This window comes from Dendrobates tinctorius, unplaced genomic scaffold (assembly GCF_039654945.1).
Source record: "Dendrobates tinctorius isolate UK_male_01 unplaced genomic scaffold, ASM3965494v1 ptg000065l, whole genome shotgun sequence".
In the NCBI taxonomy this organism is placed as follows: Eukaryota; Metazoa; Chordata; class Amphibia; order Anura; family Dendrobatidae; genus Dendrobates; species Dendrobates tinctorius.
In genome coordinates, this window is record NW_027361733.1 from 29,195,352 (window position 1) to 29,208,687 (window position 13,336).

General features: G+C 45.4%; 1 protein-coding gene across 5 annotated transcripts in view; it reads left to right on the forward strand.

Annotated features, from left to right (window-relative positions):
- OPRL1 (opioid related nociceptin receptor 1) overlaps window positions 1–13,336 on the forward strand; it is a 166,870-nt gene that overhangs the window by 68,521 nt on the left and 85,013 nt on the right. Inside the window, exons 3-8 of one of the 5 annotated variants that reach the window (XR_012233185.1) lie at window positions 4,240–4,335; window positions 4,407–4,502; window positions 4,574–4,650; window positions 4,722–4,827; window positions 4,932–5,757; window positions 5,875–9,144. The exons of 1 other annotated variant lie outside the window; for it this stretch is intronic. Coding sequence is in view for 1 of the 4 variants with exons in the window: in XM_073580865.1 (XP_073436966.1) it covers window positions 4,240–4,335; window positions 4,407–4,502; window positions 4,574–4,650; window positions 4,722–4,827; window positions 4,932–5,007 (451 nt within the window). In the remaining 3 variants the exon portion in view is untranslated. Of the gene's footprint in view, window positions 1–4,239; window positions 4,336–4,406; window positions 4,503–4,573; window positions 4,651–4,721; window positions 4,828–4,931; window positions 9,145–13,336 lie in introns of those variants that run through there. 3 more of the 5 variants (XR_012233184.1, XR_012233183.1, XM_073580865.1) reach the window with 3 other exon arrangements.

Sequence of the window (13,336 nt, forward strand, 5' to 3'; positions counted from 1 at the left end):
TAAGGTCGGGTTTCTTCTCATGAAATCCGACTTGGGCGAAAGTCGGCGACTTTTGAATTTTTTCGACCCATTTCGCTCAACTCTAGTCATGACGTCACCTGTGGTGTTCGGCAATGAAGATGTAAGCCGACGCTGCAGACAGATCCTCTGGGACAGATCGTGTGGTGCAGCAATGATGTTATATTCCTCCACATGCAGGGCTGTAGTCCCAGGGCAGAGTAGGTGAAGTGACACATAGATGGTGTCGTGTCAGGCGCAGGGGATGTAGCAGTGCCGGGCAGGTTGACGCAGGAATAAGTGGAGGACACCAGGGCATGTAGTTCCAAAGCTTTACTCACAGTCTGTTGTGGCACAAGAGCCCGCTTCCGTGCCGTGTCCTCCGGGTCAGGGGCCCAGTCAACCTCCAAGCTAGATGAAGCACTCCGTTCCAACACTCCGCCAACATGTGCCTTTTCTGAACGTCTCTCTCTATTGCTACACAACCCCTTTAACATAGTCAATATCTTTGTAACTCCGAAGGTCTTAAAAAAAAGAATTATGCCTGCTATTCCATTTGATTGGGCTAAACCTCTATGCCTTTAATGTCTCCTCCAGCTCCCCCAATAAATTCTACATTATTCTTAGTTGTTTTCCTTTATGTAGAATTAACCTACAAGGAAAGAAAGGGGTTATTTTAATTCCGATATTTTTGTCCCATTGACTTGCATTGGTTTCCGGTATCGGAATCGGCGATTTTGGGTATCGGTCCGATCCAATCCAATCCGATATTTCCCGATATCGGAAGGTATCGCTCAACACTAGTGGTGAGTGGTCACGTTACTGATAAAAAACAAAGGACTTCTGTGTGTGTGTGTGTGTGTGTGTGTTTAATGATTTTTATTTAAAGGGTTAGTAATGGGGGTGTCTGACTGACACCTCTCCATTCCTAACACCAGGTCTTGATGGTACCTGTGATTTTTGACAAATCACAGCTGTCATTAAACCCATATATTACCCTGATTGCCACCATACCAGGGCAATCGGGATGAGCTGGGTAAAGCGCCAATTCTGGGGCGGCTGTGGGCTTCTATTATTTGGCTGGGGACGGGTCAATAACTATGGATAGTCCCAGCCTGATAATAGAAGCCTGCAGCTGTCTGCTTTATTTGCACTGGTCTTAAAATATTGGGGGAACCCATGCCTTTTTTTATTTCATTATTTATTTAATGAGCGACAGGGAAAAACAGAAAACTTGATGCTGTTTCCAGGCGGCGAATGGATGAATGTACTGCTTTTCACATCCGCTGGAGCATTTCATTCCGGTATGTGTCACAAAGATGATATATGGTTATTCGTGTGTCATCACTGTGCACGTGTGCAGAACATAGTGCCGTCCATGATTCCAGAAAAAAACGGACATGTCCACTTGTGATTGGGTCACACGGGGTCTATGCGAACACACGGACATGTGAGCAGCCCATAGATTTAAGGGGGTCTACATGTGTAAGTATCTCCAGTACGTGAGAAAACTGTCACCACACATACTGGAGAAACTGACGTTTGAAAGGGGCTTAATACTGCCCCCTATCTACAAGAATATAACTATTATAGTCTGTGGTCCTTTTGCTCCCCAGGTCGGTCTGTGTAAACGGATGCTTCATTTGTGTCTAGTTTTAGGGTTTTTTTTTCAGACAAGCGTATTATACAATTCTGTGCTGTTTCTGTATTAAAACATATGGCATGCGGACAACACAAATCTCTATACGCTATACATTATACACTATATATCGGTGTAAAATATCGCAGTATACACTAGTCTGATCCATCGTTTGGATAACTCTCGCCCATTGGGTTCTTTAAAAAGACGGATGCCATATGGACATCTGAATGGCAACATGATTTTTGTGGATACATTGCAATTATTAAGGCCGGTTTCACATTTGCGCTTTTGTGCGCAGCGCATCGTGCGCACCCGTGCGCATGCGCACTGCGCACCTATGTTTAACATGACGTGCGCATGTTTTTGCGCACACTTGCGTTTTCGTGCGCATGCGTTTTTTTGTCTTTTGCGCCAGGTGCGCCAGACGCAACATGTTGGATTTTTTGGTGCGCCCTGTCTCGGCAAAAAAACGCATGCGCACGCTTGCGCACGGAATGCGCAAAAACAACACATTGAAGTCTATGGTAACGCATGCGTGCGCATGGTCTTGCGCACGGTTGCGTTTTTTTACGCATGCGTTTTTGAGTGAAACAAGTCTAGAATGTTCTCTAGACAATGGAAAAAATGTCACACCTAAAAACGCATGTGCATAAAAAAACGCAGACGCATGCAAAAACGCATGCAAAACGCAAGCAACGCTGCGTTTTTTTGACGCATCAGCATGCGCATGACGTTTAAAAAACGCGCGTTTGTTTTGCGTTTTTCTTTGCGTTTTTTTTTCGCACGATGCGCTGCGCAAAAAAACGCTAATGTGAAACTAGCCTAAAATAGAAAACAGTATTTAAATTATTTAAAATTTTTGATATATAAAACAGTTGACAACCGGATGGCCATTTTTTCTTGATAAAAGATGGATTTTTCATACGCTCATCTGTGCTTTCCTATGCTGAGGTCCTGGGTTCAAATCCCACCAAGGACAACATCTGTAAGGAGTTTGTATGTTCTCCTTGTGTTTACGTGGGTGTCTTTTCTGGTTCTCCGGTTTCCTCCCTCAACACATACTGATAGGGAATTTAAATTTAAATTGTGAGCCCCAATGGGGACAACGATATAGATGTCTGTAAAGTGCTGTGCATTAATGGCGCAATAAGTGAATAAAATGTTAATAAAATAATACCCAGCCTTATATAGTATCTATAGGAATCCCATAACAGTTGAGTCGACCATTTGACCAGCGCTAATGTCTTGCGTACGTGTACACATCAGTTTTTCACCATCAGTCAAAATCCACCAAAATTTGAAAATGGCGGATCCGCTTTTCTTGTAGCGGATCCGCCATATTTTCCCATTGAGATACATTAGTGGCGGATTTTGGCAGATGGTCGTCTGTTACGTCCGCTATTCGGTGGATCCGCAAGATTCCTGGCGGATTCTGTCTGAGGTGGACGGAGCTTGCAACGTTTTTTGGCGCCGTCAAAATGGCGGACAACGGTGGATCCGCCATGCGGTAGAATGGGCGCCTATGGGAGGCGGATCCGCCGGGATCCGCTATTTTGCGGAATCCACCAGCGGAATCCGCTAAATCGCACTGAGCATGCTCAGAAAAAAAGATACTTTTCCAGACAGTCCCAAAACAATATAAAGGTGGGCTAATTAATCATTGGGCCCTGACATCCGGCACCAGCCAGACTGAAGACAGAGCCAGAGCCAGCCAGCCAGCACCTGCCGAGCAGAAAGACCCCCAGCTGGGAAGAAAGAGAGAGAGCCTGCCAGCCTGCCATACCCCAGCTGCAAGACCCCTGGAGCAAGAGGCCTGCCAGCACCTGCCCAGCTGCCCAGCACCAAGTCAGGATGGAGAGGCCTGCTACCAAGCCACCAAAGCCTGCAATTGTGTGAGTATTAAAACTATTTGTGTGGGGCATGTCTGTGTGTGTCTGTGGCTTGTCTGCCTGTGTGTGTGGCCTGAGTGTTTGTGTGTGTGTGGTCTGCCTTCCTGCATGTATGTTCGTTGCCTCCCAGTGTTGCATGTCTGTGTGTGTGTGTATTTTGATTATGCTTTTTTTTCATACCTTGTTTTTCTGTTGCATGTGTACTGAATGTTATTATAATGTTTGCAATTGTGCTGTGATTGTGTTGTGTATTGTATGTGGTGTTTCTCTTGTATATCACTGTTTTTTAATTTTCATTTATTGTGGTATTTAAAATAAAGAGCAGAGTAGCTCCTACTTGTATAAAAAAAACTAAAAAATTTTTTTAATAAAAACTATTTTTAAAAACTCTCTGTAGTATCATTTTAATACCAGGTAAACACTTGGGTATACTCTCGGTGAGAGTTTCAGGGAATTATACACATGCAAACACTTGGGTATACTCTCGGTGAGAGTTTCAGGGAATTACACACATGCAAACACTTGGGTATACTCTCGGTGAGAGTTTCAGGGAATTACACACATGCAAACACAAAGTGTGAGTGTACTTAGGAATTACACACCTGCAATCACAGTGTGGTTACACTCTCAGTGAGAGATTTTCAGGGAATTTAAACACATTAATAGCAATGAAGGTTTTTTTTATGCTATTAAAATTCTCTTTCCTTGCAGATCCTTTGAGGAAGAACTCGCCAGGCCGCAGCAGAACCGCCAGGCCGCAGCAGAACCGTCAGGCCGCAGCAGAACCGCCATACAACCTTGTTCTCAGTAAGTATAAAGACCTGAAAGCTTTTAATATCCTTTGTATAGTAGCTGAACAAGTGTCTTTATACTTGCAGATCCGTTCAGGAAGGACCAGCCAGACCGCAGCAGAACCGCCAGGCCACAGCAGAACCGCCAGGTCGCAGCAGAACCGCCATACAACCTTGTTCTCAGTAAGTATAAAGACCTGAAAGCTTTTAATATCCTTTGTATAGTAGCTGAAAAAGTGCCTTTATACTTGCAGATCCGTTCAGGAAGGACCAGCCAGGCCACAGCAGAACCGCCAGGCAGCAGCAGAACCGCCATACAACCTTGTTCTCAGTAAGTATAAAGGCCTGAAAGCTTTTAATATCCTTTGTATAGTAGCTTAACAAGTGTCTTTATACTTGCAGATCCTTTCAGGAAGGACCTGCCAGGGCGCAGCAGAGTAGACCAGCAAGCCAGGCCGCAGGAATGTCTTCTTCTGAAAGCTCCCCCTCACATCATCAGCGAACTGAGGTAAATAATGTTGTTGTTTTTTTATCTTAATTTTTTTAATTTTTTTACGCGTATTTTAACTTTTTTTTTTTTTTAACCTATATGCATGTATTATGTTTTCACAGGAAGCTGAAGCTGAGGAGCTTCCAGGAGAAGACATGCAGGGTGGAGAAATACAAGGAGGGGGCGCGCAGAGTGTAAGTTTAGCACATACAAAAACTCACATACATACATAAATAATACACCCAACACAAATATTAATCACAGCACACACAATAACTATGCATCCATCCAACCCAATTTTTTTTTTTTTTTTTTACAGTCTTCACAATCTGGTGCCTGCACTAGAGCAACTCCCTGGACATCCCAGCGTCGTCGAGGTGCTGCCTCTGGTGGTCAGCGAACGGTAAGTAACCTTTTATTTGGGTGATTGATTAATGAACCTCATGTGTTTGAATTGAATGTAATAATTTTTTTTTGTTTTCATTTTTTTTTCTTCACAGGTTTTACAGCGTGCTTCCCCAGAGAGCATTGGAAGAGGCTCTGATAGACGTGGATGACCTCATCCAGGTAGTGCAACCACGGGAGCCGCTGTGGAACATGGCAAACCGATACCACGCCGACCAACAAACCACCCGACGGCTCTGGGATGAGGTGTGTTTGGAGGTTGTTGAAAACTGGGAGGAGCTCGATGCAAGGGCCATTTTGTGCGTATGTATTCCAGTTTCAGTAACTTATATTACAGCATGTGAAGTGTTGAATACTAACCACTTTGTTTTTTTCCTTCACAGGTGACAGGGTTATCACACGGTGGCGGTCGCTCAGAGATCGCTTCAAGAGGGACTTCAACAAGGAGATGCAGGCCCCGAGTGGATCAGGAGGACGCAGGAGCACCCATTATAAAAATTACAGAGCCCTGGCGTTCCTCCGGTCGACGATGGTGAGCAGAAGGTAAATATTCCACACACCATTTCTGTAGTACAAATGTTTACATGTTTAACCAATTTTTTTTTCAGCAAAGTTAAATTAAATATCAATATATTAATATTTTTTTTCTCTTTTTTTTAGCACCATCTGCAGCACTCGGGAGCCTGCATCTGAGTTGCCGCCCTCTGGAGGGATCCCTTGTGAGACCGCCCCCAGTGACCACATAGAGGTATCCGACCCCTCTCTACCTTCCCTCTTGTCTCGTCCCTCTATCCCCTCCACCAGCACTGGAGCAGCAGGGCAGACTTCATCACATGAAGCTGCTGGTGACGACTTACAGTACCCTTTACCCCACCCCTCTGACACTGCCGCAACATCTCGACCAACTTTTGGTTCTGGCCGGCAGCGTCAGAGAGGTCTGGAAAGGATGACCTTGTCTGACTGTTTGAGTCTAAACACATCCGTCCTAAAGGGTTTCCACACTTATGGACAACAGTTATCTTCTGGGTTGACCATGATCAATGGAACTCAGAAGATACATGGAACGGATGAATTCAGAGTCAAACCAGATGCCGAGACATATTTTTTTTCAATCAGTTGTCCAGCAAATGGAAGGTTTAAGTATTCACCAGCAGATGCGTGTGATGCAAGCCTGTCACAATGCTCTAGTGAAGGTACTCTCTGAAGCATCCCATCCTCCCCCTGTCCATCCTCCCTCTGTCCATCCTCCCTCTGTCCATCCTTCCACCGTCTATCCTTCCACCGTCCATCCTTCTACCACCATCCATCATGCAACCATCCCTCCTCCTACCACTCCCTCTCCTTTCTCTAGTTACCCATTCCATTCTTCCCAGTACCTTCCTTCCCCATTGCATTATACCCCAATGCCCTCACCATACCCACCCCCACACACACCTTCAATGTTGCCACAAACCTCATCTGTCCATCCACTCCCATCCCAGCCTCATGTTTTCAACCCCCCTTCCACTTCTGATCCTCACTAACTCCCTTCCCAGTCCTCCACCCCCCCTCGATGTGGTCAACCCTGTTAACCCCTCCGATGGTATCTCCACCCAACAGTGCCAGCATTTGTGATGTAACAAAAAATGTTTGTTCTACAAAAAAAAACAATTTCTACCAAAAAAAACAAAGTTTTCAAATATATAACTGAAAAAATTCACAAATAAACAAGGTTTTTTTTTAAAAGAACTTTATTGTGTAGTTTCTTTTTTGTTCTTTATTTCTTGGTAAAGGTTCAAAGTACCCCGGTGGTGTACACGGTAAAAAAAACACAACACTTGGTAACATTTCAAAAGTACACCGGTGGTGTACAAGGTAAAGAAAAACACAACACTTGGTAACATTTCAAAAGTACACCGGTGGTGTAAAAGGTAAAAAAAAGCACAACACTTAGTAACATTTCAAAAGTACACCGGTGGTGTACAAGGTAAAAAAAACACAACACTTGGTAACATTGCAAAAGTACACCGGTGGTGTACAAGGTAAAAAAAAACAACATTTGGTAACATTTCAAAAGTACACCGATGGTGTACAAGGTAAAAAAAACCACAACACTTGGTAACATTGCAAAAGTATACCGGTGGTGTACAAGGTAAAAAAAACACACTTATTACCCACAATTGGTACAAAAAAAAAAAAATAAAAAAAAAAAATTATACCATGTCATCTTGCCAGTCAAGTTTTCCCTCTGGTGTCAGAAAATAATCTGCAAATGTGTCCCTCATTCTTGCCACTGACCCAGTACTCCGAACAGTTGGCTGCTGATAATCCCACAAGGTGGTTTTAGAAAGATTTTCTTCCATGGAAACAGGTTCCTTTGAAAGTACAAAGTTGTGCAGGATGACACATGCCTTCACCACCTCATCCACAATCTCTGTTTTCATTTTTATGGCCATTAACAGCACTCTCCATTTTGCAGTTAAAATCCCAAAAGCACACTCCACCACTCTTCGCGCTCTGGTCAATCGATAGTTAAAAATTTTTTTGCGGTGTGTCAATCCACGACTACCATATGGCTTGAGAAGGTGTTTGGACAGCTGAAATGCATCATCACCAACACACACAAATGGCATTGGTGGGCCTGTTGTTTCAGGGAGTGGTCTTGGAGGTGGGAAGTCAAAATTGTCTCCATACAAACGATGGCCCATTGCGGACATCTTGAAGACCTTAGAATCGTTTGAACGCCCATACGCACCAATGTCCACGGCAATAAATTTGCAGTTGGCATCTGCAATGGCCATAAGTACAATGGAGAAGAATTTCTTGTAGTTGTAAAATTCTGATCCAGATCCGATGGGTTTCACAATCCTGATATGCTTGCCATCTACAGCACCAACGCAATTTGGAAACTGACAGATTTGTTGAAAGTTGTCGGCAATCTCCAGTCACCTCTCCTGTGTTGGCTGTGGGATGTATTCCTCTTGTAGACAGTCCCACAATGTCCGGCAGGTCTGTTGTACAATTCCAGATATAGTTGAAATACCAAGGCGGAACTGGTAATGGAGGGAGGTGAATGATTCTCCAGTTGCCAGGAAACTTGTAAAAAAAAGGGAAAAAAGTAAAATTAATACAAACTACAAGCCATAACATAACAATAAAAGTCTGCAGAATCTGAAACCTTTTAAAAAATAGATAACTTACCGAAGGGTCACCATCAAATGCTCCGCCGGTGAAATAGAAAACCGCATGTAGGTGTCCCTTCTCCGGATTTGTTCTCCAACACGCTCCACCAATATCTCGAACAAGTCCTGCCTCATGCGCACATAGTTGAAGAACTTGTCCGGATTATCGCTCAATTCCAGGTATAGTGTAGAAAGCACGCCAAAGGTAAATCTCTGTGCATTTATCGGATGAATCCACTGCCGTCGTCTCCTCAGACGCAGGATTCGCAGTCTTCTTTTCTCCCTCTGGAGAGCAATAATTGCCAACCGATTGCAGTGAAGATCAAATTCCACACAGAAGCTGTTAATACTCGCAATAACTCCTTCCATCGCTGCCACTAGCTCTAAAACCTTTCAAAGATATTGTATTACAACACCCTAGATATAGTTTTCCCTAGTTTCCAGGATCCAATCACATTTGGGAGCATTTTCCAAGAGCCAATCATATTTAGGAGCATCCCATTTTGGAGATGTGGAAAAACAGATCCGCCAGAAATCGGATCCAACGGATGGAAAAAACGGATGCCAGCGGATGGAACGGATCCGCTTTTTGACGGATCCGTACAAAAATCCGTATAGCGGATCTGTCAAAAAACGGATCCGTACCATCAGCTGGCATACATTTTTACACATTTTTAGCGGATCCGCCATTTTCACTTTTTGGCGGATTTTGACTGATTTGAAAAAAACTGATGTGTGAATCAGGCCTAAGGACCACTATCTCACTGCACCACCCAAAGTCCAAGAGTGGAACTGCATCTGTTTAATACCAGTTTCATCACTGAGTAACTAAACTTTGAACATGCTTTATTTAAGATTTAACAAGGACTTTAATTGCCTGCAGGTCAGAGGGGTCCGGATCATGAGACCCCCGTGATTGTGCAATAGTCTCCTGAACAGTGCACAGCTAAGCAGACAGGAATGCACAACTCTGAGCACACATACAGAGCGGAATACAGATTCAATAGAAAGTACAGTATAGGCTACAAAACTGTGCTTTCTATTGAATCTGTGCTCCCCTCTGTTTACATGCTCAGACAAGAGCTGTGTGCCCTCAGAAAAGAGTTGTGCGGGCTCAGACAAGAGTTGTGCGGGCTCAGACAAGAGCTGTGTGCACTCAGACAAGAGCTTTGCGCGCTCAGGCAAGAGCTATGTATGCTTAGACAAGAGCTGTGCGCCCTCAGACAAGAGCTGTGCGCCCTCAGACAAGAGCTGTGCGCGCTCAGACAAGAGCTGTGCACGCTCAGACAAGAGCTGTGCGCGCTCAGACAAGAGCAGTGCACGCTCAGACAAGAGCTGTGCACGCTCAGACAAGTGTGGCGCCCCTGAGGGTTCAGTCGCCACAGAGTTACTGCACCTCCTCCTGAGGTGTGGTACCCCACCATCCAGGTAAGGTGGGGACACCTGACCACACTCCAACACCTTCATCCCACACAACACAGTAAAGCACCGTTTGGTGGCTCCCTGCTTGGAACACGAAGCGTGCTGGGAGGCGGGTGGAGTTTAGTTTGCATCAAAAGAGCGGGAAGAGTTTAGGATTTAGTCAGTCTGACAGAGTCAGAGGAGGAGTGAAGATCCCCTGAGTGGGATGGAGGAAGGAAGTGCTGCAGCCGACCTCAGTGACCTGGGTCCGCTGGCACAGGAAAGGGACATTGATAGAAAGCCTGACTCTCCATAAGAAGGAAAGGATTAGTACGGAACATGAGGAGAAGAAGAGAACTATGGATTAGGGTTAGAGGAGAACCCTTCCCAAGTTCTAAGCGCAAGGCCGGGGCCCGGTCCCCGAGGTTGTATGGATACTAATGGTCCTGCAACAGACACCGGAGGAATAGAAGTTGTCACCACTTTATTCCCACACCAGACTTCAGGGCACAACAGCATCGTGAGTGAGCCGGGACTAGGTAGTAAGGAGTCCCCAAAGCAGGCTACAGCTGTCTGCCGTACAAGTAGAGTTCATAGGAACATCTGACAGGAGGAACTCCAGTGTAACTCAGTACTGTGAGTACTTCACTAAAGGCCCTAAGAGGGAGACGTTCAGAAAAGACACATGTTGGCAGAGTGTTGGAAAGGAATACTTCATCTTGCCTGGAAGTTGGCTGAGCTCCTGACCCGGAGGACACGGCACGGATGCGGGCTCTTGTGCCACAACAGACTGTGAGTAAAGCTTTGGAACTACATGCCCTAGTATCCTAAACTTATTCCTGCGTCAACCTGCCCGGCACTGCTACATCCCCTGCGCCCGACACTACACCATCTACGTGTCACTTCACCTACTCTGCCCTGGGACTACAGCCCTGCATGTGGAGGAATATAACATCATTGCTGCACCACACCATCAGCATCGGCTTAACATCTTCATTGCCGAACACCACAGGTGGCGTCACGACTAGAGTTGAGCGAAACAGGTCGAAAAAATTCAAAAGTCGCCGACTTTCGCCAAAGTCGGGTTTCATGAAACGAAACCCGACCTTAGCGTGAGGTCGGCCACGAGGTCGGCGACCATCGCGCCAAAGTCGCGTTTCAAAAGATGCTTTTGTGCCCTTTTTCAGCCAATCAGGAAGAACGGACACTGTGGGCAACGTGATGACATAGGCAGCAGTTACCACCATGTTTGTGAAGGGCATGCAAGTGATTGGCTTGCTTTGTGTGGCGTCACAGGGGGTATAAAAGGGCGTGCACGCCGACCGCCATGTTACTTATGCTGATCTCAGAATAGGGAGAGCTACTGCTGATGATGATTCTGTAGGGAGAGCGTTAGGCAGGGAAGAAGATACCAAAAACTACTGCTGCTAGCGATTTTGCCTGTACAACACACCAGTTACTGTGCAGTGCAAGGGGTGGCTATATTTTGGTGTATCAGCTCTGTTGGTTATTAGGCTGGCTTTTAAGGCTCCCTGATAGCTGCATTGCTGTTTTCACACTGCTGAGCAAACTGCTTTTTTCACATCAATCCAAATTTTATTGTTTTGTCCTGGTGAGTTATTGAGCGTTCATTTTTTCACACACCGTACAGCGGTGTACGCTCCTCACACAGTACCGTGTACCGGCTGTTATCACGGCCAAATTGAAGCTATCTGTGTGTGACTCTGTAAGGAAAATCCGAGGAGTTTGTCCATTCTTACAGACCTACACTCTAGGGAGATTCCAATTCTGCCCAATTCTATATACACCTTGTAGTTAGTCATACACTAGGCAATTTCTGCCTGTCACATTGCGGTGTAATCTGTCCTGGGCCAGAGACAATAGTTCAGCAGCCAAATTGAAGCTGTGTGTGACTCTGTAAGAAAAAGCCAAGGAGTTTGTCCATTCTTACAGAACTACACTCTAGGGAGATTCCAATTCTGCCCAATTCTATATACACCTTGTAGTTAGTCATACACTAGGCAATTTCTGCCTGTCACATTGCGGTGTAATCTGTCCTGGGCCAGAGACAATAGTTCAGCGTCCTCCAATCTACAGTGAGATTCAAATTATCACCAATAATCTATACAGCTTCTGTCTTCTCATACACCAGCCAATTTCTGCCTGTCACATTGCGATGTAATCTCTACTGGGCCTGAGACAATAGTTCAGCGTCCTCCAAGCTACAGTGAGATTCAAATTCTCACCAATACTCTATACAGCTTCTGTCTTCTCATACACCAGTCAATTTCTGCCTGTCACATTGCGGTGTAATCTCTACTGGGCCTGAGACAATAGTTCAGCGTCCTCCAATCTACAGTGAGATTCAAATTCTCACCAATACTATATACAGCTTCTGCATTCTCATACACCAGCCAATTTCTGCCTGTCACATTGCGGTGTAATCTCTACTGGGCCTGAGACAATAGTTCAGCGTCCTCCAATCTACAGTGAGATTCAAATTCTCACCAATACTATATACAGCTTCTGTCTTCTCATACTCCAGCCAATTTCTGCCTGTCACATTGCGGTGTAATCTCTACTGGGCCTGAGACAATAGTTCAGCGTCCTCCAATCTACAGTGAGATTCAAATTCTCACCAAGACTCTATAGACCCTTTACCTTGTTTTACAGTACCATATAGCTGTTGTTATTTTGGGTACCTTTTTAAAAAAATGAAGAAGTATGGTGGAAGAGGCCGTGGAAGTGGGCGGGGGTTGCCAGCTGGCCCTGATGGTGGTGGTGGTGGTGGTGCTTCTGCTGGTTGTGGCTAAAGCACAATAGCACCTAAGGCAGGAGGTTGTGAGCTGGCGTCATTGTCTGGCTCCACAAGGCCTTGTAGGCTCCCTTTTCTGGGAGTAGGTAAACCGCTTTTAAAGCCGTAGCTTCAGGAACAAGTTTTGGCTTACATTGCTGACACAGGCTTCAGCTCTATCACCTCCTCTTCTGAAGTTTCAAAAAATAAAAGCACTGCATCGTCAGTGGAGGCTCCTGGTCAGGAACAACACCTTTCCTTGTGTCCTTCACCCCTACCAAAAGTGAAGGATGCGGCAGGCCACACTACAGATTACTCCATGGAGCTCTTTTCTCATACCATGCCTGGGTTATCAAGTCAAATCGTGAATTCCCCAGTCCAAGATGAATCTGACATGGAGTGCACTGATGCACAGCCACTGCTAGATTTATCTGCTGGTACATTCACTCAGAGCACTACATTATCCTCACAGTGTACTGAGCCAGAATCTGACCCTGATGAAACTCAGGTGCCCCTTCCCGCATGCTATACCACCATACACGGTGACACAGAGGAAGGTGCACATGACATTGAAGAGGAGGTGATGGATGACCCAGTTGTTGACCCAGATTGCCATCCATTGGGGGAAGAGGGTGCCGCTGCCAATAGCTCAGAAGAGGAGGAGCATCCGCAGCAGGCATCGACATCGCAACAGCCCGGAGCAGTCCATAAACGGGTTACAAAAAACAAAAGAGTTGGAGGACAGCTTGGCCAGACGGTCAAAATA